Here is a 26,177-nt window from a genome sequence, read left to right as displayed (position 1 = left end):
ACATTTTTCTTTGCCTTTTAAATAATTGACTTAGGCTGGTGCGGTAGCTCACGCCTGTAATCCTATAACTCTGGGAGGCCGAGGTGGGTGGATCGCTTGAGGTCAGGAGTTCGAAACCAGCCTGAGCAAGAGCAAGACCCCGTCTCTACTATAAATAGAAAGAAATTAATTGGCCAACTAATATATATAGAAAAAATTAGCTGGGCATGGTGGCACATTGCTGTAGTCCCAGCTACTCGGGAGGCTGAGGCAGCAAGATTGCTTGAGCCCAGGAGTTTGAGGTTGCTGTGAGCTAGGCTGACACTATGGCACTCTAACCAGGGCAACAAGAGTGAGACTATGTCTCCAAAAAATTTTAAAAAAATAAACCTTTTGACATTTTTGACAATTTTCCAAAATCAAATTCTATTTTTTTTTTTTTTTTGAGACAGAGTCTCGCTTTGTTGCCCAGGCTAGAGTGAGTGCTGTGGTGTCAGCGTGGCTCACAGCAACCTCAAACTCCTGGGCTCAAGCGATCCTGCTGCCTCAGCCTCCCGAGTAGCTGGGACTACAGGCATGCGCCACCATGCCCGGCTAATTTTTTCTATATATATTAGTTGGCCAATTAATTTCTTTCTATTTATAATAGAGACGGTGTCTCGCTCTTGCCCAGGCTAGTTTCTAACTCCTGACCTCGGGCAATCCACCCGCCTCGGCCTCCCAGAGTGCTTAGGATTACAGGTGTGAGCCACCGCGCCCGGCCCCAAAATCAAATTCTAAATTAAGTCTTTTTGACTTTGAACTAACTTAGATACTTTCAAGAGGACACCTGCAAAGTCTCAAAGGATCTGTCTCTCACTTTGTAAAAGAGTAAAAAAGCCAAATTAATTGGCTTGATATGTTAAATTATAATATATGGGAAGTATTATCAAATAATAAGTGATGCTAAACTTTAAGTTATGTTTGGATAGATGTCATTAATGAGTGCTCCAGAAATTGTATGAAATTCCTAGAAATCTGATATGTCTTGTATAATGGTATCTGTCATAATTATGTTAAAATGTTGTATGCCACAGAAATAACCAAATTTCCATGTCAATTGTGTAATTATTATAACACACTCTCATCAGATCTTTAAGCATGGCCATTTTAAGTCTTTATCATTCATAAACAGTTCATGAAAAAAGACCAACAAGTACTCTGGTACTCTGGCATACAGACTTTTGGTGACTTTATTATCATACCATTGGATTGTATAAGAATTTCCAGAACGCTAATGAAGACACTGAAGGGCTCATGAAACTGCTAACCAAGGTCATGCAGAATAAGAATTCATTGCATAGGGCTGAATGAACTGATGAGGATAATTTTTATGATGTTTTGTTTCAAACATTTCTGGCTCTTTAATATTTTGTTTTCAAGATTTAAGGAAACTTATTTTTCCTCTTGAGCTATTTATAGCTTATAGCAATTTGGTAAACAAAGATGAAACAAATATCTTTTCTCCCTACCTGATCCTTCCAGAATTCAAAAACTATTTATAATGCCGGGTGCAGTGGCTCACACCTGTAATCCTAGCTCTCTGGGAGGCTGAGGCGGGCGCATTGCTCAAGGTCAGGAGTTCAAAACCAGCCTGAGCAAGAGCGAGACCCCGCCTCTAAAAAAAAAACAAAAACAAAACAAAACAATTTATGAGTAGTCTCGTTCTTATGGCAATATAGTTATTTACGTAAGTTCAATAAGAATTTATTCTCCTTGCAACAGGGTACAATTGAAGAAATGGTTATATTACCAAGGCTTTGAATGGAATGTCATATTTTCACATATGACAACTTTAGAAACTAAGGTTGACTTTTTGAAACCAATAAAGCCCCTTGGGAAAAAATGGCCAGGTACTTTGAATACCTGGGTCACATGGTTGCCTTGCAGGTACATAAGGAATGTCACTTCCTGTCAAGCCCAGGAACCTGAGGATATTTGGGGGAACTTGACAAGAGAAGAATTCACCCAAATCTATAGGTATTGCAGGCAAAATATGATCATGAGACCTTGGCTTGGTTTCTGAGCCAGGAGAGGCTTTTTTGTTTGTTTTTGAGACAGAGTCTCGCTTTGTTGCCCAGTCTAAAGTGAGTGCGATGGTGTCAGCCTAGCTCACAGCAACCTCAAACTCCTGGGCTCAAGCAGTCCTCCTGCCTCAGCCTCCCGAGTAGCTGGGACTATAGGCATGCACCACCATGCCCGGCTAATTTTTTTTTTCTATATATATTAGTTGGCCAATTAATTTATTTGTATTTTTATAGTAGAGATGGGGGTCTCACTCTTGTTCAGGCTGGTTTCGAACTTCTGACCTTGAGCAATCTGCCCACCTCGGCCTCCCAGAGTGCTAGGATTACAGGCGTGAGCCACCGCGTCTGGCCCAGGAGAGGCTTTTAAAGTCCTATCTGAATTCCTTATCAAAAGACTCAGCAAAGTAAACTTAGAGTCTATATGGTCAGTCAGGATTGTTGCTGTACTTATGTAAATGATGAGACCAAGTTTAATGAGGCTAAACTTATTTTACAAACAAGTTAGTCTTACTTTGACATCTTTGATAGAAATGGAGGTGACTATAGAGAGAAAAATTGTGTTTTGGAAGAAAATTATAATGCATCCATTATCAGAGTTCATTGTTTTTTGAGGTTTTGATATTTACGTACAAATTAGATTGGATCCTGAATTCTAGTTTCCTCCAACATCTGGCTACAACTCTGTAACCTAGTATCTCCAGTCTCTCTCTCACCCTTCTGGCTTATAACCACTGAAAATTAAAACTGTCCTTTTCTGGCTGGGTGCAGTGGCTCACGCCTGTAATCCTAGCACTCTGAGAGGCCAAAGCAAGAGGATGGCTTGAGGTCAGGAGTTTGAGACCAGCCTGAGCAAGAGCTAGACCCTATCTCTACTAGAAATAGAAAGAAATTAGCAGGACAACTAAAAATATATAGAAAAAACTAGCAGGGCATGGTGGTGCATGCCTGTAGTCCCAGCTACTCGGCAGGGACTACTGAGGCAGGAGGATCGCTTGAGTCAGGAGTTTGAGGTTGCTGTGAGTTAGGCTGATGCCATAGTACTCTAGCCCAGGCAACAGAGTGAGACTCTGTCTCAAAAACAAAAACAGAAACACTGACCTTTTCCTGAAGTCCTGCAAGCTGAAGCTGGACAACTTGATATTAACTTCAGATAAATCACAGCAGTTCATGTACAGACAACCTTCAAAACATACAAACTGCAAACCAGGGAAATCTGTCAGATTGCTACAGCCCATCCTCGCTCCCTCCAAAGATGTTTCGGGTCCTGTACCTGGAAATCTTCTTGTCTCTTGCCCTCTGGACTCAGAAACTGAGTTTATAGTTTGTTCCAACTATTAATCTTTGTTTTTCTTAAATTTAAATAGAAATTAAACGCATCTCATTAAAGGGCTGACAGCTCGCACCATCCAGCAGATGATTCAGCTAGCCCTTGCTGAACAAAAGGTGACCCAACAACTAAGAGGACTGACAAAGAGTCTTTGCTTGGCCAAACTTTATTCAGCCTCCGGAACCTTCTCCTAGGTAGGCCCTTGTATACTTTTTTGTAAAATCCAGTTTTACCAAAGAACCTTGCTAATTCAGTTTAGCAAGTACCCCCCCCCCACACACAGCCTCTGGTTTCCCCCAATACCTGACCAGGCTCTTCACTCCCTGCCGCCCCCCAGGTGGTGTCTGGTCTCCCCGGCCTGGCTGCAGCAGGAATCTGTGAGGTCAGTTGAGCCAGAGTCCCCCAAACTTGATGTTTTCTCTTAGTCACTTTCCATCCAAGACCCCATCCTGCTCCTTGGGTATAAATCTCCACTTGTCTGCGCCATACTCAGAGATGAGCCCAGTGTCTCTCCTCCACTGCAAGACCCGGTTGCAGTGGTCCCTATACCTATGGCAGTGGTCCTGAATAGAGTCTTCCTTGCCATGCTTTAACAAGTATCATTGAGTAACTTTTTCTTTTAACAGTATCAATGCTAACTTCCTGATTATAATCATTTTGCTGTGGTCAGGTACAGTGCTAACATTTTGGGAAACTAGTCAGCCTGTGGCTCACACCTGTAGTCCCAGCTACTCAGGATGCTCAGGCAGGAGGATCACTTTTGAGCCCAGGAGTTTGAGTGAGGTTACAGTGAGCTATGATTGTGCCACTCCACTCCAGCCTGAGTGACAGAACAAGACCTCATCTCTTAAAAAACAAAAAAAAATTGGAAGAAACTGGGTGGAAGATATTGGAATTCTTTGCTCTATTTTTTTTAATCTTTTAGCAAATTGAAATCATTTCAAAATGAAAAAGTTGATAAAGTGAGGAGAGGTGCTGATGAAGCTAGAGGCCTGTGCAGGTGCCCCCCCCCACACCTGCTCAGCACAGGGCAGCCCACAGTGGGCCCTGCTGTGCTGGAGCGTCTGGGTCCTGGTCTTACCAGGGTGCCAGCCTCCCTGTGGCAGGGCTAGGCAGAGCCCACAGGAACTCGGCACGCAGCCATCCAGCTGCAGTGACCTCCCACGCGTGGTTGGCTGGTGAGAGTTAGGGCTCCACCAGCCCCAGTCAGATTTGAGCCATCAGACCTGCCCACACAATCTGGGACAGGCCATGTGACAGAGGCCCACACTGTGGGACCTTGGCTGGCTCTGGCATGGCTGGAGGCTAGAGCCTCAGCCCATCCCAGGCTGAGGGAGGACCCTTTCCTCTCAGCAGCCCGTGTTTGCCCCTCAGCTCGGCTCACCCATGAGCCGGGCCTCTGCTGGAAGGCCCGGATGATGCTGTCTCCTGGCAGACACCAACAGACGAGGTGCTGGGGCATCTGTGGGCAGGCCCAAGGCCACGCTTGCTCACGGACTTGCCTCCACGTCTGCACAGCTCAACTCAGCCACCTCAGGCCAGAGGGCGAGGCAGCTTATGTGGGAAGGGGCATCTGAGAAGGGGGAGAAGGGAACGCATGATGGGGACTCAGGGGTCAGACCATCTGGTGACAAGCACAGAGGACTGGCTAGGTTGTGCTGGGGCCGGGCCCAGGCCTTCCTGGGCAGCATGTCCAAAGCTCCTCCAGAAGGCCCTGGGTTCCCAAGGTCCTGAACCCTCCTACCGGCATAGGCCTTGCCTTAAGGGACTGGCCTAAACATGGGCTTGGGAAGCACTGGCACCATTAACCTTGGTTCCAGTGTTGCCCTGGCCAGGCATCAGCACAGGGGCAGGCAAGAGAGGGAAGGTCCTTGCCTTCCATTCTGATGGGGAGACATGCAAGAAACGATCCAAACGCACGACAGGGCAGACGGTGCTAACTGCCATAGGTAAAAGCAAAGCAGGCATGAACAGGGAAGACTGCAATTTTTTTTTTTTCTTTTTTAGACAGGTTCTCCTCTGGGAGGCTGAGGCAGGAGGATCACTCAAGGTCAAGAGTTCAACACCAGCCTGAGCAAGAGCGAGACCCCATCTCTACTAAAAACAGAAAGAAATTAATTGGCCAACTAAAAATACATAGAGAAAATTAGCCAGGCATGGTGGTGCATGCCTGTAGTCCCAGCTATTCGGGAGGCTGAGGCAGGAGGATTGTTTGAGTCCGGGAGTTTGAGGTTGCTGTGAGCTAGGCTGACGCCACGGCACTCACTCTAGCCCGGACAACGGGGTGAAACTCTGTCTCAAAAAAAAAAAAAAAAAAAAAAAGACAGAGTCTTGCTCTGTTACCCAGGCTAGAGTGCAATGGCATCATCATAGCTCACAGCAATCTCAAACTCCTGAGCTAGAGCAATCCTCCCGCCTCCTGAGTAGCTGGAACTATAGGCACGAGCCACCACACCTGGCATATTGTTAGAATTTTTTTTTTTGTAGAAACAGGGTCTCCCTTTATTTCCCAGACTGGTCTCAAACTCCTGACCTCAAGTGATCCTCCCACTTCAGCCTCCCAATTGCTGAGATTATAGTCATGAGCCACCATTCCCAGCCTACAACTTTAAATGGGATGCCTTCCTGAGATTTTAACAAAGACCTGCAAGAGGTGAGGGAGAGCGCATTTGGAGTTTATCAGTGGAGGGGACGGTGAGTGCAAAGGCCTCGGGGCAGGAGCTGAGCAGAGTGTCAGGCTGGGAGCAGTGCCAGGTACTGACTGCAGTGACACCAGCATGGGAAGACACCGGTCCTGCAGGTCTCTTGTCCTGTCCTGGCCCATGGCTCTGCCGTTCCGCCTGGCTGGGAACCGAGGGGTCATTATGCTGTCTCCCCAAACCTGTAAGGTAAACATCACAATCGCATTCATCTGTTCAGGCTGCCGTAACAAAGCACCAAAACAGAACAGCGCAGACAGATATTCACTGTCCCAGTTCTGGAGGCTGGACATCTGAGATCAGGGGGCAGAAGGGCCCTGCCCCTCTGAGGCTCAGGAGAGGCTCAGGCCTCCCTCTGGCTTCTGGTGCTGCCTTGGCGGAGGCAGCAGAACTCCAGTCTCTACACATGGTCTCACTGTGCGTGTCTGTCCCTGTGTCCAAATCTTCCTCTTTTTATACGGACACCTATCATCTTGGATGAGTCCACCGTGTGGCCACATTCTATCTTGGTGCCCTCTGGAAAGACCATGTCTCCAAACAGTCACACTCTGAGGTGCCAGGTGCAAGACACAAACGTATTGTTGTCAGTGGACACACACACCTCGATGCATAACAACAACGGGACCTCGGGCTGCCCCGAGGGGGCAGGGGCCAAAGCTGCTGGGGAGCCCCGGGCAGGCTGCCGCAGAGGGACCCGTGACAGGGCTTAGAGAGCTCTCCCTGGGCAGGTCTGGTCTCTGGGACAGAGGGGACACTGAGGGAGGCACTTCCTGAGGGCGGGGAACCTGGCCGGAGGTGCTGGCACAGCACACGGGGCAAGGACGATGCTGGCAAGAGGGGCAGCGCCCTGAGTTGGGACCCTGTCGTCCTGACTCAGCCAGACACACATGGGACTTGGGTCCTCCGTTTCCCCTTGGCCTTGGAGGCATGGGCTGGGTTGCCACTGGGAACCCTGCTCTGAGTTCAGAATGAGCCATGGAGGGGATCAGGCCCCAGTGGCATGGTTGGGGCAGGGAAGCCCCTGCTCCTCCGCAGGCAGACCTGCCACATGCCCTTCCCAGGCTGGGAAGCCCTCTCGCAGGTCCACACCCACCCTGCAGTCATGACCCCAGAAGGCCAAGTTGGCAGGGGTTGCAGAGGCAGGGAAAGCCTGGGGCAAAGTGTTGCATATAGGGAACCCCTTATGCTTGGCCCAGCCTAGGGACGCACGCTCCAGAGTGCCGACACACGAGGAGCTTCTAGGGCTGAGAGAGGCCAGCCTCCGGCCTGCCCTGCTGCCCCTGTTGCTATCCCTGGGGCCTCCACAGTTGGTCTGGGGAACAGGCCACCAGGCGTCTCCCTCCAAGGGTCCCCATGGGGCTCCCACAGCCACCTGGTGAAGCCCGGTACCTGCCGTGTCCCACATGCATGCGCTCTCTCGCAACAGAGGAAGCAGAAAGCCTCGTGCAGGCATCCGTGTGCACAGCCACTCCTGCTACCTCCTGGGACACAGGTAAGGGCCTCGAGACGCACACACTCACCACAGCCGCGGTTTATTATCAACAGCCGTGTTCAAGGACAGATTCCCTGAAGTCCGACCCGCTGAGGAAGAGGGCAGGGCTGGCTGGGCCCACTTGCTGACACGGCTACCAGAACCCACGGCCCCCAAGTGGGCCAGCAGGGTCCCGAGAGCCCCAGCACACACGGAACCACCCAGCACGCCGGGACTGTCCAAACACACGAGCTCATGCAGTGCACAGCTGGACCACTGGCTCCACCACCACGCCTGTTTCTGTTGTGAGGGTGGGCTTTCCTCAGCCTCCCTGTGCCCGTGTCCACACGGGGCCGGTCTCCTCTGCAGGAGCAGGGCCGGTTGCTAGGAATCAAACCACACCCGTGCCCTGTGCTCCCCAGGAGGGGGGCCGCTTTTAAATGAGAGTCTACTTATGTCATTTGAGCAGAGCAAAGACTCACCGGCCAGAAGTGCGTGACGGGTAAAAGGTACTCCCCGCCTGCTTGGCATGTCAAGTGCGTGTACACGTCTGTGCAACTGTGCGTGCACACATGCCTTTGTGTGGTGCCTATGCATGAACCTGTGTGCATGCCTGTGCACGTGTAGGCATGTGTGCACGTGCCTTGTGTGTGTGCATGCGTGTGCCTTTGCACATGGGAGGGGTAGGCCCAGGTGTATTCACGCATTCACGGCACCCCTGGGCCCATCCCAGACCTGGTGTCAGACTTTGCTGCCTGCCATTGGCATAAGGGTGGACCCTGAGCTGGGCACGCGGACACAAGACAGGAAACACACAAATCAGAGCCCCTGATCCTGGGGGACGCTGGCTGAGCCCCAGGCAGTGCCATGTGGCCAGGGAAGTTGCCCTTCCAAGCTGGCCCTTGAGGCAGGGGCTCCTATGAGCCTGCTGGCTGCACCCGGAGGTGGGGTTAGCTCTGCAGAGTGAACTCATGCGTGCTGATCTCCCAGCGAGAGGGGTCCTTGTCCAGCATGCTGCGCTCAGTGAAGGTCACATGGCCGTCTGCGTCCACGAGGATAATGGTGTTGGTTCTGAAAAACAGCGCAGGCCACAAGGTCACCCCACGTCCCTCAGCCTCTGCCCTGCCTGTCAGAGCACAGCTGGAGGGGCCAGATGGAGGCAGGGAGGGGCAGCCCCAGCCTTGGGGACGTGGGGGCTGCCGAGGGCAGCTGAGTGCTGAGTCCTGTTGCCTCCACTCTGAAACGGCCCAGCCTGCCCCCGCCACTCTCACACGGCAGCCCCTGGGCTGACCATGCACTTCTCCACTCAGGGCACCAGGCTCCTGGACACTTGGCCACGCCTGGAAGCCAGAGGGCTTGACCTCTGAGAGGCCGAGCCCTCAACTGCCTGGGGCCTGCCCAGGCCTTCTCCACCTGGAAAACTCCCTCCTGTTCCTCTCCCTTGCCACCCAGGCCAAGTCAGTCTGCCCAGGGGCCCAGCGCTCCCCCTCCTCTCCTGCCCTCGCCATGGCGGGTCCTGACAGACAGGGGCAGCCCCAGCACAGGCCGCCACCCAGGGTGGGCACACACTGAGGGTTCCCCACGGGCCTGGACCCAGCGGCCACGCAGCAAGCCGGGGGCAGACCTGGCGCCTGCCTCCCCCATGCACATGGATCCGTGTCAGCAAACATGTTAGTCGTGAAAGCAAGCCTGTGACAGATGAGGGGCCGGAGGGAAACCCACCGAGAGGAGAGCTGGCACCACGCAGGGGTGCAGCCTGCGGGCCTGAAGCCACAGTGTTGGCGTCTGCCAGTGTGTAAGCGTCCCTGATGCCATCCCGCCCCTTGTGACTGTGTCTTGGCTCCTCGCTGGCAGGGGGCAGCCTGGGAGCCCACAGAGGAGGCAATGGAAGCCCTGGGAGCCTCGAGCTCGGCCTGCAGGGCCCCCAGGAGCCCGCAGTCAACCTGGAGTGTGCTTGCCGCCGCAGCTGCGTCTAGACAGGGCAGAGGATCTGGAACCCACTCAGCAGGGGAAGGAGCATGGGGAAGCTCGCTTTCTTGGCTGGCCCTCCAACTGGGAGGTGGGATGTAGGATACGGAGGTGGGATGCAGGATAGGAAGGTGCTGCACTGGCAGCCCCGTCATACCTGGTGCCGTAGCCTGGGCAGCGCACGCACACGGCCGCGTACTTGTTCAGTATGGGCTGCACGTACTCCTGGCCCTGGTCCTCAATGGCCGGGTCTGGCAGCTGCCTGCAAGGATGGGGGGGAGTGGCTGTCAGTACCGCCTGCAGCCACGTCCAACAGAGTGGTCCTGCCTGCCATCCTGGCTGGCTTTAGAAAGTGGCTGGGAGGAACCGTGTGGATTATTCATCCACTTTTCTACTCAGAGCTGCAAACCTCCATCTACCCTTCTACCTAGTACTCCATCACTGAGCCTGGGCCCTACATGGCACACACCTTCCCCGCCTGCCCTGAGAAGTGCCCCGTGGGCATCTGTCCACTCCAGCCCTGTGATGTGCCAGACACCACAGCCAGTGCCCAACGACAGCTGCCAACAAGAGCAGCCAGGGCCCGTTGCAGGCCTGCCCAGCATGGCACAGGGATCGGGGGCCGTGTGGACTGATAGCTGGGAGGGGGCTCCCCCGAGGGGGGATACTGAGGCTGAAGGCTGGAACCACAGCTCAGAGGCCCAGAGCAGGAGGCTGGTGGGGAAAGGAGCGGGAGGCAGCCATGGGGGCTCCTCTGAGGAGTGGGCTGGACAGGGTGGGAGTAGATGCTGGGTCGCCCAGGCAGGATGGTGGCCAGGCTGGGGGGGAAGGGAGGGACGTGGGGGCCACCACATTGGGTTGTAGGAAGGCTGGCCGCCCCCGGCTGAGTCCTGGGACTCCAGCCGGGGCGGCCAAGACTGTGATGCCAAGACTACAGTGCCCAGCAGCCAAGGTGCTCACCTAGAGGCTGCCTGAAGGGCCTGGGGGCCTACGGCAGAGGGAGTAGCCAAGGGTCCTCCCCTAGGCAGTTCCTGCGTGGCGAGTCCCTGCCTCCCACTCCACCCACAGTCACTGGTGACAGAGCATGTGGGAGGCTCCGTCAGTCAACCTGGCCACTTGCTTCTGTGGTATGTCTCTTCTCCCCAGGTTTGCTGAGTGCCTGGAATCTTCCAGAATCTCCCAGTCGCCCTTGGCATACAGACGGGAGCATCCAGCTGCTGTGGACCCCACGTGAGCCTCCATGGAAAACCCCAGGGCCCAGGCCCGGCAGTGCCACCGCTCATTGGAAACCGCAGCTGCTTACGGGGGCAGGTGGGAGGCAGAGGACAGAGTGTCCATCAGGGCCCCTGCAGCTGTGACTCGGCCTGGGCACCTCCACAGGCCTCCCTCCTCTCTGCCCCGGGAGACTCACGCCTCTTCGTTGCTGAGCACGTCCAGGAGCTGGGCGACCAGTACATCCTTGGGCAGCGCCTGGCTCCGCGCCACAGCCTCTTGGAAGAGCTTCTTCCCGAAGCACAGCTTCCTCCAGGGCGTGTCCAGCAGCGCGTTGCTGAGCCCGTAGACCCCTGTGGGGAGGTCAGCCTGGCCATGCAGAGGCCCCACTGTGCCATTACAGGGTAAACCCGCCCTGCCCAGCACTGGGGGAGGCACCAGGGCTACGGCCAGGCTGGCACCGTCAGACTAGCCCAAGCCACCTCACATTCCGGCACCTTCCCTACGCCCATTCCAGACCCACGTGTATGGCGAGGGGTAGAGAACTCAGCACAGGGCAGGGGCCCATGGGAGACCCTGGTGCATAAATGCTAAGCAGTTTGGGTGGAAGAAACAACTTATAATCCAAAGGGGGCAGAAGGGGGTAGTGGGAAGGGAAGCGCCTCCAACCTTACCTGTCTCTCTAGGAGCAGGGTGGGGGCACCTGAGCAGTCCGAGGCCAGGAGGGCACCCACCATGGTCAGGGCCAACTCACGTCAGCAGTCAGGAAACCCCAACACTAGGGACAGGCCCACCCAAAGTGTGTGGGCAGGGCCTCAGCAGAGCAGGGCCCACCTCTGCATGCCAGCCAGACCCTGGCTGGGGCACCAGGGGCTGGGGGGTCTTGGCACAAGGACTCTGAACTGGGGCTTCTCAGAACAACTTCCTAGAGTGGTGACAGAGGCAGGACCAAAAGGAAAAGGTTTCTTGTGTCACGAAAGTGAGGGGCACAGACTTGAGGTGGACAGGCCCCTCAGAACCTCTCCTCCAGAGGCCCAGGCGACGGGGGCGGCCTGCTCAGAGCTGTGCGCCCTAACGATGCGTTGAGAACACCAGGGTGCCACCCTCTGCCCTGCCAAACTCCTAGGTGAGGATCTTGACCAAGTATGACGTTGCTCCAGATGCTTCCCAGGGACACGGCCCTGGCTCTGCTGGGGCCTCCCGCCATGCCGCCCGCCCAGGTGTCGTGGCATCTTTTCCATCAGGAGTGACACAGAAGGCCATCCAACGGGGTCACCACATGCAAAGAAGGGAGCTACCTCACGCCATGCACAGAAGTTAAGTTAGACCAGAGACCTAAATGAAAGCTAAAACTATGAAACCCAAGAGAAAACAGGGGAGAAGCTTCGTGACTTTGGATGAGGCAATGGTCTCTTAGCTCAGAAACCAAAAGAAAAAGGGGACTTCATCAAAGTTTAAAGCTTTGTGCTTCAAAATACTCCAGTAAGAAAGTAAAAAGAAAGCGCACAGAGTGGGAGGCAATTTTTGCAAATCATACATCTGATAACGGACATGTAGCTAAAATGTACAAAGAACTCCTGCAACTCAAAAAGTCAACCAATGAACACGTTTCTCCAAAGCAGGCACGTGAATGGCCAGCAAACATGAAAAGGTACTTGACATCACTCTGTCAGGAAAGCGCACGTTAAAATCACAGTGAGATAGGCCGGGCGCGGTGGCTCATGCCTGTAATCCTAGCACTCTGAGAGGCCAAGGTGGGAGGATTGTTCAAGCTCAGGAGTTCAAAACCAGCCTGAGCAAGAGCAAGACCCCATCTCTACTAAAAATAGAAAGAAATTAGCTGGACAACTAAAAAATATATATATACAGAAAAAATTAGCCGGGCATGGTGGTGCATGCCTGTAGTCCCAGCTACTGGGGAGGCTGAGGCAGGGGGATCGGTTGAACCCAGGAGTCTGAAGTTGCTGTGAGCCAGGCTGATGCCACGGCACTCACTCTAGCCTGGGCAACAGAGTGAGACTCTGTCTCAGGAAAAAAAAAATCACAGGGGACACTGCCTCGCCCCCACTGGAACGGCTGTGAGCGCACCACAGACCACAGCCGGTGTTGCCGAGGGCTGGGAGGAGCTGCAACACCCACATGCTGCTGGGATGCGAAACAGTGCAGCTGACTTGGGGAACAGCTTAGAAGTTCCTCGAAAAGTTACCCAGAGCTCCCATGCAGTCCAGCAACCCCATTCTCGGGTACACAACCAAGGGGAATGAGAACACGGCCACACAAACGCTTGTTCCTGTGGGTTTGCAGCAGCAGTATCCACAGTCAAAACGAGGAAACACACCCTATATCCATCAACTGAAGGATGGACACGAGAGAGCCGGGAACACGTGTGTCTGCACAAACACGTTTGTAGCAGCACTGTTCATGGCAGCCAAAGGGAGCCGCAACTCAAGTGTCCATTACTGGAGGATGAGAGAAACAAAACAGCGTCTACACCGCATGGTATTATTCAGCTGTAGAAAGAAACACGGTACTGACTCAGGCCACAACCTGACAGACCTTGAGAACACTAAGGGAAAGAAGTCAGTCCCCCAAACCACGTACTACACGATTCCATTCATATGGCGTGTCTGGAACAGGCAGATCTTAGAGACGGAAAGCGGATCAGAGGTTGCCAGGTCCCAGGGGAAGGGGCGAGGCAGTGACTGCGACTGTCCTGAATTAGAAGGAGGTGACGACTCTGGGAGAACAAGGTGGCGGATCGCTGGAGGTCAGGAGTTTGAGACCAGCCTGAGCAAGAGCGAGACCCCGTCTCTACTATAAACAGAAATAAATTAATTGATCAACTAAAAATATATATATAAAATATTATCCGGGCATGGTGGCGCATGCCTGTAGTCCCAGCTACTCGGGAGGCTGAGGCAGGAGGATCACTTGAGCCCAGGAGTTGGAGGTTGCTGTGAGCTAGGCTGACGCCACGGCACTCTAGCACAGGCAACAGACTGTGACTCTGCCTCAAAAAAAAAAAAATAAAATAAAGAAGGAGTTGATGGCCACCTGGCTTTGTGAATGAACGGAAACCTACTGAATGATACTCTGTACCTGGGTAACGTGGGTGAGCCATGCTATGTGTGAGTCACATCTCAATGAAGCTGTCATTCAAAAGGAAAGAGTGACACTGCTCAGTGGGGGAAGGCTGAGGGGTGGTCAGGGTGCAGGTGGAGAGAATCTCCCCAGGACAACTTAGCAGACGAGCGTTTCTAGACGCAGGGTCTTGGGCACTGAGAGCTGAGGGCGTCACGGGATGGCTGCAGCTGCAGCTGCACCCCGGAGCCTCTGGGCCACTGTTCAGACTTGGGGGCTGATGGGGCCTCTGGCCCCTTTTGTGCCTTTTAGTTCCGTTCTCTTCCAGGCAGTCACAGGCTCAGGGCAGCCCAACCATGTGCAGACCATGAGGCCAACTCTGTGGGCACAAACCACCTCACCACGCACCCCGACCCCACAGTGCGGAGCTGACGGGAGGCCCCAGGACAGACACAGCAGCAAGAACCGGCCAGAATAATCCTTGCCGAGCTCGGGACCAGCCAGGGCCGTGTCCCTGCCTCACTACATGTGTCTGCATCCACACCTCGTCACCTGGCTCTCGGGAGCATGCCTGGGCCTACTTTGGCATCCACATCTCCGTCCAAGGTGTGGAAGGGAGGACCAGGGTCACAGAGGGTGGCCACGGAGCACCTAGCAGCTGGCAGGATGAGCCCCGCGTGGAGGAGAGGGTACCAGCAGGCATGTGCAATGGCACCAGGGTGAAATGGGGGAGCCAACTCCAGGCAGGTGCCTCCTCCGAGGGTCTCAACTGGCCTAGGGCATCCTGGCCTAGATGCTACCCCAGCATCAGCCTCTAAGCCACCGGGCCCACCTATGACCAAAATGTCACTGTGAAGATGTGGGAAGCTAGGAGACAGCCCTGGTGTGGGCAAGGCAGGGACCACGGGACTCAGAACAAGCCCTGGCCGGGCGCGGTGGCTCACGCCTGTAATCCTAGCACTCTGGGAGGCCGAGGTGGGAGGATTGCTCAAGGTCAGGAGTTCAAAACCAGCCTGAGCAAGAGCAAGACCCTGTCTCTACTATGAATAGAAAGAAATTAATTGGCCAACTAAAAACATATATATAAAAAATCAGCCAGGCATGGTGGCGCATGCCTGTAGTCCCAGCTACTCGGGAGGCTGAGGCAGGAGGATCACTTGAGGCCAAGAGTCTGAGGTTGCTGTAAGCTAGGCTGATACCATAGCACTATAGCCCAGGCAACAAAGTAAAGCTCCACTGTGACTTTCCTGGGGGTGATAGTCTGTCCTGGAACAAGACACAGACCACCTTCCGCCTGACGTGGCTCACAGGGTGGGGCAATGTGACATACTCTGCCCAGGTGGGGGGACTGGCAGAGGAAGCTTCCAAGACATTGCAATAGTCAAGAAGGGCGGGGATGGAAGGGCACACTAGCAGGAGGGTCAGGCCAGGCAAAGGCACAGCACCAAGAGGCGGCCCAGTGGTAGAGTATGGGTGGGGGGAGGGGGTCAAGGCCCCAAGGATGCGGACTGAGGAGCAGACTGGGACTGGGCATGGGAGGTGTGCATTCATGCAGGGCTAGGGCACAGTGTGCACCAGGGAGGGGCCCTGGCGAGAACCCCGGGTGGTGACAGCCCCAAGGCTGAGAAGGGACAGGCAGGGCCCAGGCAAACTCAGTGGCACAAGGAGGTGGGCGCAAGGTGGGGCGGGGGGAGGCCAGCAGAGCTGCAGGGCTACGGTGGGAAGCCCAGTGCAGGGAAGGCCGTGGTGAGGATGGCAGGGAGGGTGCAGGTACAGGCCACGGCCCATGCAGACCAGAAGGCGCACCAGTGGCCAGAAGCACAGTCCCGGAGAGCGCTGCAAAGGGAGCCAGGCCTCCGAAAAGCACAGGGGTGTCCCCTACACAAGAGCAGCCCCCCCGCGCTGTCAGAACACCAGAGGAGGCTCACCTGGCGTCAGGACAATGGGCTCCGGCTCCCCACGGTTTCCGTAGTAGCAAATGACATCTCCCCTCGCCGTGCTGCGGACCCCAGGGAGAGATGGTCAGACGGGAGCCATGGGGCATCCAGATCCCAGCGCTGCCCAGTGAGCCCACAGCACTGTCCCTGGGGCCCCAGTTGGAACCAGCACAGCCCACTGTGGCCAGGCCAGGGGTGACTCAGGGCCCCAGGCCCTCAGGGGCCTGGACGGCAGGGGCGTGAGGACCCCAGCTGCTGTCCAGCATCATAGGTGCACTCCTGGCTCATGCTGGGGACCCCCAGCCTGAGCAAGAGCAAGACCTCATCTCTACTATGAACCAGCAAGCTGGTTTTGAACTCCCCCAGCCACGGCATCCAAAGAGCCTCCTGCCTCGATGCATGCCTCATGGCATGGGCTTGCACGCGCAGCCTGTGGTGACAACCACAGGGCCGTGCCCCACTCCACCATCACCACCCTAGCCACAAGGGCTCATCTCCAAGGCCTCTGGACAGATGGCCCCAGGGTGATGGAGATTTCAGAACAAAGAGCCAAAGATCTCATTTTTCTCTTCTCTTGTGCTAAGCTTACACTTTAAAATAGTTCCGATGCACCCGAGTAGAAAACGGTCTAGTTCCTCAACACTGCAGGAAGCCTTCTAGAACTTGGAACGCCTTTTGTGCAAACTAAAGAGGGACTCTTTGTGGCCTTCCCAGGCCCGATGCTGGACAGGGAGCCCTGTGCCTTCAGAATAAACGGACACAGGGAAAAGGCCATCATGGGCACCGGAGAGCCCTCCCTTTCTCTGAGGTGTTGCCCACCAGGCAGCAACCACCCACCATGCTGAGCAGCTTCTGGGACCCCCAGTCTGCATTCATGTTCTTACTTACCACGCCCGGCATTTGGCAACTCTCTTAAGATATTTGGCTAATGATTTCAGAGATTTTCTTTGCAGGCAAAACGCTCTTTTGAACTTTTTGTGTAAGGACCTGTAGAATTGGCACCCATGCTGGGGCCACTGCCAGCGGCGCCTCAGGCCAGGCAGACGGGAGGTCTGACCCACGATGAGCCTCCCTCCCCTTCCAGGCCTTGGCTTTCCCACTGGCACCAACTAGCAGGGCTGGTCACTGACCTCCCACACCACTGTCCTCCAGCCTCTGCCCTGGCAGGCACCAGCTTCTACCTGACCACGGTCTGCTCTCTGGACACTGTCTGCCCTCCTGGGAATAGGCAGGCAGACCCCGACCCTGCAGTCTCTGGGAGCCAAGAGAGCTGCCCAGGCTCCGAGGAGCCCAAGCATCCCCCCACACTGTAGGCGCCATCTGTCTACGCATCCACTCAGAGAATGGCACCCTCGGCACCCAGCCCTGACACGGCTCCCAGGCACCGAGTCCCACTGGTGGCACAGCCACAGCCTGGTCTCCTGGGGCTGGGTCAGGTCTAAATGGAACTACTGATAGTGCAAAGTGATCCCCCAGCTTGGGGAGCACAGAGCACAGAGAACAAGGACTTTGTCACCAGGAGCTGTGCAGCCCTGAGCGGGGAGGGGGGCTCCAGGCAGCGAGTGCCCAGCGCCAGGCCCCACCCTTGGCCCTCCTCCCAGGGACACTGTGACTGCACAGCCTCCACCTCGAGTGCACTGTCTGTGAGGTGCAGGGCGGGGCTGGGTGTGCCGGGAGCCACAGACATGCAAGGCACAGTGCGCCTGGGCGCAACGGCCATGGCACAGGCCACGCACCCACCCTTGTGGAAGGTGCCGTCTCAGGACGGGCATCTGGACACAGGCTGGCCACCTGCCTGTCCTGGCGGGAGCCCCAGCCCTAACAGCATTGGGAGGGGCAGGGAGCTGAGGGTGGGGGGCGGACAAGAGGAGATGCTCACAGCTCGGCAGGGCGAAACACATGGAACCTCTGCAGTTCCATGGCCACACCCCTCACACAAGCTTCCCCAGAGCACCCAGCCTCTCCCGGCCAGGACTGCCCGTGGTGGGCACACCCAGCTGGGGCCATTTCACACAGCTGCCCTCGCAGTCTCAGCTCCTGCCGGCAGCCCCCACACTGGCACGGAAGCCCCCTGCTGCACTCCCGAATCCCCACGCTGGTGGATCTGGGATGGGCAGGGTCCTCGGGACACCCGCCAAGCCACTGGGAGGGACATGCCTGCAGGGGCTGCCATGGACGTCACAGCACTCCCCAAGCGGAACCGGCTTCCCAACGAGCCTGGGGGCAAGGCCGTCGGTCCTCCCTGCAGACGCACCTCAGGTCAGCCGCGACAAGGTTGAAGCCGTTGTACAGGTGGCCCTCCGCAGAGACCTTCTTCAAGTAGGACAAGCTGTCCACCCCAGTGGTCAGAAAGTGGGTCACCAGTTCACCTGTGGGCAGGGGCAGATGCTGTGGCTGAGGCTGCGGGGAGCAGCCCCTCTCCCCAAGAAGACTGACACGGGGCCCCCTTGGGAGGACCCGGGCAGGCGGGGGCTAGACGGGAGCCTGGCACGGGACAGCGCTGCCAACCAGCCGCACCTCCTTGGCCAGCCTGCCACAGAGGAGGTGGCACTGAGAACTCTGCTCGTTTTGGTTTTTATCTTTTTAATTTTTATTTTAATTTTAAATAAATTTTTTTTACTGTTTTTCTTTTTCCTTTGATTTTTTTTATCATATCATTTTACTTTTTTTTAGCATGAGGTGCTGGTTGATTTATTTTGGTTTTTAAAAAATTTCCCCCCGTTATGTCTCCACATGGAAATCCAGCACAAGTAAAGAAACCTTCAGTGGGGCGAGATGCACCCACAGGACTGCCCTCGCGGAGACGCGCCCGCAGGACTGCCCTCGCGGAGACGCGCCCGCAGGACTGCCCTCGCGGAGACGCGCCCGCAGGACTGCCCTCGCGGAGAAGGCACCTGCCCTGCAAACATCCCACAGGCGAGAGACAATGACACAGCGGTCAGGAGTGACGCAAGGGTGGCAGGGGTGGGGAGTCGAGCCCGGACTGTGCTCCCGAGAGGAGCGAGCCAGGCTCTGCACGGGCCAAGGCGATGCCAGAGGGCGGAGGCACGCGCCCTCCCTGGGTCCCGCCCTCCTCCTGCCTCTGCCACCTGCGCCTGCAACAGACCAGCCAGCAGTGGCCCTGTCCTGGAAGCCGCCTCCACCAGGCACGGCCTGCCCGCACCTGTATTTTGACCCCACCCCCTGCACTCCAGACCTGCCTCACGGTACCCTGGCCCTGTCACCGTCACTGGTGCACCCCAGCCACCTTACCTAGGCCCCACCCCACCCACCGTACCTCGCCCCCGGGCCTCGAGGTCCAGCCGGGGCTGCAGGTAGTTGGTGAGGGCTGCCAGCTTCCCATGCATGGTGATTCCCAGCCACGTGCCTCCTTCCTTGCCCTCTTCCATGTCGAGCCCTGTGGCAAATGACAGCGGTATCACCAGCAGCGCCACCCATTGGGCTCTGTCCCTGTCTGATCCAGAGACGTGCTGCTCGCTCCGCCCAGCTCCTCCCTCGGCCCGTGAGCACTGGTGGTGGGACGGGGGCACTGCAGGAGGACACACTGAATGCATCCTCCCACTCAGGCCAGGTCCAGACTGGGGGACAGCACTAGGCTCCAACCACATGTCCTGGACCAAATGCAGGGCTGCTAGGTGTCCCCAACCAGCAGGACCCACGGGCCCGGGGGTGGGCACACACCTAGGCCCCCAACCCGCCCGCCTTATCCACAGGGCCCAGCCAGGTCAGTGCTTAGCCCTGAGGCCCCGCCAAGAGATTGGAGAGGCCCTGAGAGCTACAGCCGGGTGCCTTCCTAGATTAGAGGGTCATTTTTACCCAAAGATTGGGACAAAAAAAGTCTAAGTAATTGAAATGTTACTTTTATAACAATAATCAACTACAACAGAAAAAGAAAATATGTAAAGAGAGGACGACATAAGACTGTCTTTATTTGTAGATGACAGAATTATATATGAAGAAAATCCAAAAGGAACACCAAAAACAATCCATAAAAACTAGTAACTAAATGCTAGCTGGGCATGGTGGCTCACGCCTATAATCTCAGCACTCTGGGAGGCTCAGGCTGGAGCATCACTTGAGGCCAGGAGTTCAAGACCAGCCTGGGCAACATAGCGAGACCCCATGTCTACAAAAAGTAAAAATGAAAAAAAATTAGCTGGGCATCGTGATGCACGCCTATAGTCTCAACTACTTGGGAGGCTGAGACAGGAGGATCCCTTCAACCCAAGAGTTCAAGGCTGCAGTAAGCTGTGATTGTGCCACGGTACTCCAGCCTGGGCAACAGAGTAAGACCCTATTTCTATATTTAAAAAAAAGAGTAAATGAAAGCAAAAACTGGAAAATAAAGTTTTAAATATATCATTTGTAACAGAATTTTTTTTTTTTTTTTTGAGACAGAGTCTCACTTTGTTGCCCAGGCTAGAGTGAGTGCCGTGGCGTCAGCCTAGCTCACAGCAACCTCAAACTCCTGGGCTCGAGTGATCCTTCTGCCTCAGCCTCCCGGGTAGCTGGGACTACAGGCATGCGCCACTATGCCCGGCTAATTTTTTTTATATATATATCAGTTGGCCAATTAATTTCTTTCTGTTTATAGTAGAGACGGGGTCTCGCTCTTGCTCAGGCTGGTTTTGAACTCCTGACCTCGAGCAATCCGCCCGCCTCGGCCTCCCAAGAGCTAGGATTACAGGCGTGAGCCACAGCGCCCGGCCTGTAACAGAATTTAAAAATAGTAAGATAAAAACAAAACACTTAGAAAAACATTTACCCAAAAATGGTTGATACCTAAAGACAAAAGCCACAGGGCATTGTTGAGAGTCTCCAGTAGAGGTCAGGTGCCATGGCTCATGCCTATAATGCCAGCACTCTGGGAGGCCCAAGGAGCAGATCGTTTGAGCTCAGGGGTTTGAGACCAGCCTGAGCAAGAGCAAGACTAAAAAAAATAGAAAGAAATTAGCTGGACAACTAAAAACATATGTGCATGTGTGTATGTGTGTGTGTGTGTGTGTATATATACATATATATAAATATTAGCCAGGCATGGTGGCGCATGCCTGTAGTTCCAGCTACTCAAGATGCTGAGGCAGGAGGATCACCTGAGGCCAGTAGTTTGAGGTTGCTGTGAGCTAGGCTGATGCCACAACACTCTAGCCCAGGCAACACAGTGAGATTCTCTCAAATAAATAAATAAAAAATAAAAAAAGAACTTGCACAAATTGATAATTAAAAAATAAACAAAACTTCCGTATCTGGCCAAGCAACAGGGACCAGATTTACCCTCTCTCTTAAAATAACCAAAAAAATAAAATAAAACGAAACACATGAAACAATGGGCTTTAGGTAAACACCAGAGAGGCAGGAAGCAAGGTAAGCCCCACAGTTAAGGAGCCTCCAGCACCCTGCACAGGGGCCCAGGCAGAGGCCAACAGACACCCTGAACTGAAGAGAGGAGCTAAGGGCCTGAGGGAGACTGCGGCAGCCGGAGTTCACGGCTGCCATGATGTGATGTTTGTCCCCCACACCTCACGTTGAAATTTGGTCCCCAGTGTTGGGCCTAAAGGGAGGTGGTGTTTGGGTCATGGGGCAGATCCTTCATGAATCGCTTGGTGATGAGTGAGTTCTCACTCTGTCCATCCCCTAGAGACCTGGCTGTTAACAAGAGCCGGGTCCCTCCGTCCTGCCCACTCCCTTCCTCTCTTGCCGCATGATCTTTGCATGTGAGGTTCCTCTTTTCCTTCCGCCATAAGCGGGAGCAGCCTGAGGCCCTCAGCAGAAGCAGGTGCTTGTGCATGCTTCCGGCCCAGCCCTCGAACGCTAAGCCGAATGAACCTCTCCTGTCTGAACAACCCAGCCTCAGGCACTCCTCTCTGGAGACACACGTGGACCCAGGTACCAGCATGAAAGACCAGAGAGGGGCAAGCTGCACGGGGCACCCTGGAGATCTGACCAGCATGCGTGTGTGAGGAAACCACCCGGGGCCAGGGAGAGAGCCACCAACGCTCACATAGGGCAGCGGACACTGCCTGCTCCCCGATGCCAGCCCGGAAGACCTCAGGGCTCAGGCGACACTGGGAAAGGCAGATGGGGCCTCATCCAGGGTGCGACGACCTTGAGTGAACTGAGAGAGAGGGGGAGAGAGACTGAAGAGAGACAGCAGGAGACAGAAGAAATGCATTTGGCAAATGACACTGTCACAAAAAATAAAAATCAAAAAGAAAGAAAAGGCCGGGCGCTGTGGCTCACGCCTGTAATCCTAGCTCTTGGGAGGCCGAGGCGGGCGGATTGCTCAAGGTCAGGAGTTCAAAACCAGCCTGAGCAAGAGCGAGACCCCGTCTCTACTATAAATAGAAAGAAATTAATTGGCCAACTGATATATATATAAAAAATAGCCGGGCATGGTGGCGCATGCCTGTAGTCCCAGCTACTCGGGAGGCTGAGGCAGAAGGATCACTCAAGCCCAGGAGTTTGAGGTTGCTGTGAGCTAGGCTGACGCCACGGCACTCACTCTAGCCTGGACAACAAAGTGAGACTCTGTCTCCAAAAAAATAAATAAATAAAAAAATAAAAAAATAAAAAAAAAAAAAAAAGAAAGAAAAAATACTTGAGGCCGGGCGCGGTGGCTCATGTCTGTAATCCTAGCACTCTGGGAGGCCCAGGCGGGTGGATTGCTCAAGGTCAGGAGTTAGAAACCAGCCTGAGCAAGAGCGAGACCCCGTCTCTACTATAAATAGAAAGAAATTAATTGGCCAACTAATATATATAGAAAAAATTAGCCGGGCATGGTGGCGCATGCCTGTAGTCCCAGCTACTCGGGAGGCTGAGGCAGCAGGATTGCTTGAGCCCAGGAGATTGAGGTTGCTCTGAGCTGGGCAGACGCCACGGCACTCACTCTAGCCTGGGCAACAAAGCGAGACTCTGTCTCAAAAAAAAAGAAAAACTACTTGAAGAATAGCCAAGTTTTTACAAATTTGATGATTTGCATTTCTAACAAGTTCTCCAATAATGTTGATGTTACTGGCCTAAGCGCCACACCTGGAGAGCTTCTGGTCTAAATTTTTGTGCACAACTTGGCAATGCCAGACAGTGAGAGAACGACGGGGGCCTTAGCAGCAGTGCCGCTGGGTGGGAACCAGCAAGCAGTGGCGTGTCAGCAGCCACCAAACCACACAAGGGTGAACAGCGACGTGAGGCTAGAGCTCCCTGGCTGGGGTTGGCACCCATCCAAGGGTACAGGCCCGGGCAGCCACAATGGCCAAGGAGCCGGGCCAGGGTAACCCTCTGGCTGAGCCTCCACGTCCTCCTCTGCAAGCCCCCCACTTCCTGAGGGCATCAGCCCCTGGGCCTCACTGTGGCCTCCTGCACCAGCATGCCCTGCAGCAGCGACACGCTGCCCACCCTGTGCCCCACGCTGCCCACCGTGTCTGGGACGGCTGGGGACTTCCCTAGCTGCACCACAGGCCCTCCACAGCCCCTGCCTCTGGAAGAGCCATGGTCAGCTCAGCTGAGGGCCCCCCAACACCCTGTGCAGTGACGGGCCTTCACCTCCAGGACAGAAGCGGCACTGTGGCCCCTGCACGGTCACGCCCACAGCTGGGGCCGCAGGGATCTCCTGCTGCACGTTGAAGGCATCTCCAGGGTCTCTTGCGCAGTTCCGATGAGGCCGAGACCCAGAGCCTTGACCCGTCGCACCCAGCAACCCCAGATGCCGCCAGCTGCCAGGCCTCTGCACCCTCCTGGTCTCCCCCCTTTCGTCCTCCTCCTCCACAGTGCCAGGGCCAGCCAGCCTCAGCAGCACCGTCCTCACACTACTGCGGGCTGCCCAGGAGTCGCCCTGTCGAAATCCCACAGCCGAGCTGTTTCAGACACCAGCGGGGCCTGGGAGGCACCGGGCACACGCAGCATCCTGGGTCGGAGAAGTCACACGCCTGGCCAGGCAGGCACCCCCATCGGCAGTGCCAGGCTGCCCTGGGCCTACCTGGCGCCGGGCCCACAGGCAGAGGGATGCCCCGCCGGGCCAGCCAGGAGACTCCTGTGCACCACACGGGCAGGAACTGCTTCCTGTCCGCCAGGACCTCAGGGAGGCTGGTGTCTGGGAGGGAAAGGGGGCCCAGCTGCCCCTCCCCATCCACCCTGCCGAACTCCCCATGGCATAGGCACAGGGCACTTGAAGTGTCAGCGCCAGCTCCTCACCTGCATGCGCCCACCCTGAGCCTCTGCTGCCCAAACTCAGGGCAGCCATCTCCGGTACAAGGGTGCTCATGCATGAGCAGCAGAAACACCAATGCAGATACACACGCATGGGCACGCACACACATGTGCACACTGTTGGGCTGTTTCCCAAAGTGATAAGAGTGTGGACTTGGACCTGTCCTTCACATGAATCTACCCATGTGCCCACGGTGAAAGGATGGGTCCAAACAAAGCCAACCAGTCCCTCTGCACCATGGGGACCCCACGTGAGGACTGACACTTCTTCCGGGCACCCACAGCATGGAGAGCCAGCACTGGGTGGGCGGTTCCAGGGGTGCCCAGTGCTGGGGCTAGCCGGGACCCGGTGATATGGTATCCACTCATGCGTCCCACGTGTGTGCTGAGACGCGGTGCCATCGCTGTCAGGACCACTGTGGGACTGTGCCAGGGGCCGCTCGAGGCCACACGGAGCAGCCACCGGCCAGGAGCGAGGGCAGACTCACCGCTGAGGATCTCGTTGTGGCTGCCCCAGAAGTCGGCTGACTTGGAGGGTCTGTTGTAGAACTCGTCCCTGTTGGCGGCCAGGATGAGCCTGCAAGAGGAGGGCACGCTGATGGTCTCAGATGGACGCAGCAAAGCCACATTTTTCTTCTCTCGTTAACATACACAATTTGCCCCAGTGCAACATGAACAAGTCCTCACTGCACCCTCGTGGGATGAAAGTCCCCAGGAAACAGGCAGGAGCCCCACAAGGACACACGTCCACAGCACTCAGCAGCAGGAGGCAGGTCCCCCGGGCCCTGTGGGACGGCCTTGGCCTACACTACCCACACCCGCGGCCAATGGCAGGGGCCAGCAGGTGAGGGGCCTACATGGCTGGCACCAAGCAAGGCCCAGGAGCCCAGGCTGGAGGGCAGAGCCGACCTTCCTCTGCCCTCTGTCCCCCTCCCTGAGAACACCCACAGCCAGCCATGGGCTCCTGGAGACACGGATTCGAGTACACAGGTTGAACAGCAGGAGTGTGTGGCCTCCAGGCGGCTCCACCCTATGTTTCATGGTGTTTGTTGTGGGGGCAAGTGGTAGGAGATGGGAGAGAGTGGATGGGGGCTTTTCTGTTTTACTAGATTTTTGCATTATGAATCAAACAAGTATTTCTTTTAATTATGAAAGACTGTCAATTTTTTTTGAGACAGAGTCTTACTCTGTCGTCTGGGCTGGAGGGCCATGGCCTCAGCCCAGCTCACTGCAGCCTCTAACTCCTGGGCTCAAGCGAGCCTCCTGTCTCAGCCTCCTGAGTAGCTGGGACTACAGGTGTATACTACCACACCCAGCTAATTTTTGCATTTTTTGAGAGATGGGTTCTCACTTTTGCTCAGGCTGGTCTCAAACTCCTGACCTCAAGAGATCCTCCCGCCTCAGCCTCCGAGACACTGCCAAACTTTTAGAGCTCTGGTTTTAAGGTAAGAAAACTGAGTTTCATGTTCCAGCTTGGCAACTGAAAAATAAGTAAGTACACAATGGGAACTGCAGGTGGAAGGGTCAGTCCCTGCGACATCAGTTAGACCCGCCGGTCTAAGAAGTCATGGCTTCAAGACCCTCTGAGTGCTATGCATGGACAGATGCATGCAACAGCCACTGCACCTCCCAGGAGCAGGGGACTGGGGGGTCAGCGTCACATTGTGAGTCGGAAATCAAGTTGCAGAGTTGAAATCCTGAAAGGTGTTTAAAAATAATTTTCACATTGATTATTGTACACTGATTTCATGAAACAACGTTGGCTTGTGGTAAAATGGGAAATAAAGACATTCACAAGATCAAGAGCGAAACTGTTATCACACCCACTGCCCAACCCTGGGAGGCCTTTCCACCTGTGTACACACAGGTGTCCCTCACGCTGCACCTCCCCTGCAGCCCCCAGAGCCCCAGGGAAATGCTTTGGACGTTGCCAGGGACTATGCGTTGCCCTGGCACCCTCAGGGTCTGCTGTGGAAGCCTCCCCACCTCCAGCGGGCCCCACCCAGCGGGCCCTGATCCCCACCTCCAGCCACACTCATCCCGCCCACACAGCTGGCTCTGGTGCTATGCCAGGTCTCGGGGTGGTGGTCACTGTCCCTGGTACAAGCTGCAACCATGCATAGAACTGTCCTCTGTACCTCCAACAGCCACATTCTAACCTGGACCCTGGCACGGGCATTCCACCGTGTCTGCACCTTGTGGGCAGAGGTGCACCCATCCCTGCAGTAGGGGCTG

General features: G+C 55.3%; 1 protein-coding gene across 4 annotated transcripts in view; it reads right to left on the bottom strand.

Moving 5' to 3' along the window:
* Positions 1-628: 628 nt before the first annotated feature.
* The window catches only part of TANGO2 (transport and golgi organization 2 homolog), a 51,072-nt gene continuing 25,523 nt past the window's right edge, over positions 629-26,177 (bottom strand). The window contains exons 2-9 of one of the 4 annotated variants that reach the window (XM_012776554.3): positions 25,294-25,422; positions 24,431-24,519; positions 19,018-19,137; positions 17,995-18,109; positions 15,732-15,802; positions 10,922-11,075; positions 9,668-9,772; positions 7,585-8,613 (exon numbers count right to left, since the gene is read on the bottom strand). In XM_012776554.3, coding sequence (XP_012632008.1) covers positions 8,493-8,613; positions 9,668-9,772; positions 10,922-11,075; positions 15,732-15,802; positions 17,995-18,109; positions 19,018-19,129 — 678 coding nt within the window. In that variant the 5' untranslated portion in view covers positions 19,130-19,137; positions 24,431-24,519; positions 25,294-25,422 and the 3' untranslated portion in view covers positions 7,585-8,492. Of the gene's footprint in view, positions 6,254-7,584; positions 8,614-9,667; positions 9,773-10,921; positions 11,076-15,731; positions 15,803-17,994; positions 18,110-19,017; positions 19,138-24,430; positions 24,520-25,293; positions 25,423-26,177 lie in introns of those variants that run through there. The other 3 variants (XM_012776553.3, XM_075996829.1, XM_075996830.1) reach the window with 3 other exon arrangements.

The sequence above is a fragment of the Microcebus murinus genome, chromosome 22 (assembly GCF_040939455.1).
Source record: "Microcebus murinus isolate Inina chromosome 22, M.murinus_Inina_mat1.0, whole genome shotgun sequence".
In the NCBI taxonomy this organism is placed as follows: Eukaryota; Metazoa; Chordata; class Mammalia; order Primates; family Cheirogaleidae; genus Microcebus; species Microcebus murinus.
The sequence above is the reverse complement of the archived record's forward strand: the minus strand, read 5'-3'. Positions and strand labels throughout refer to the sequence as shown.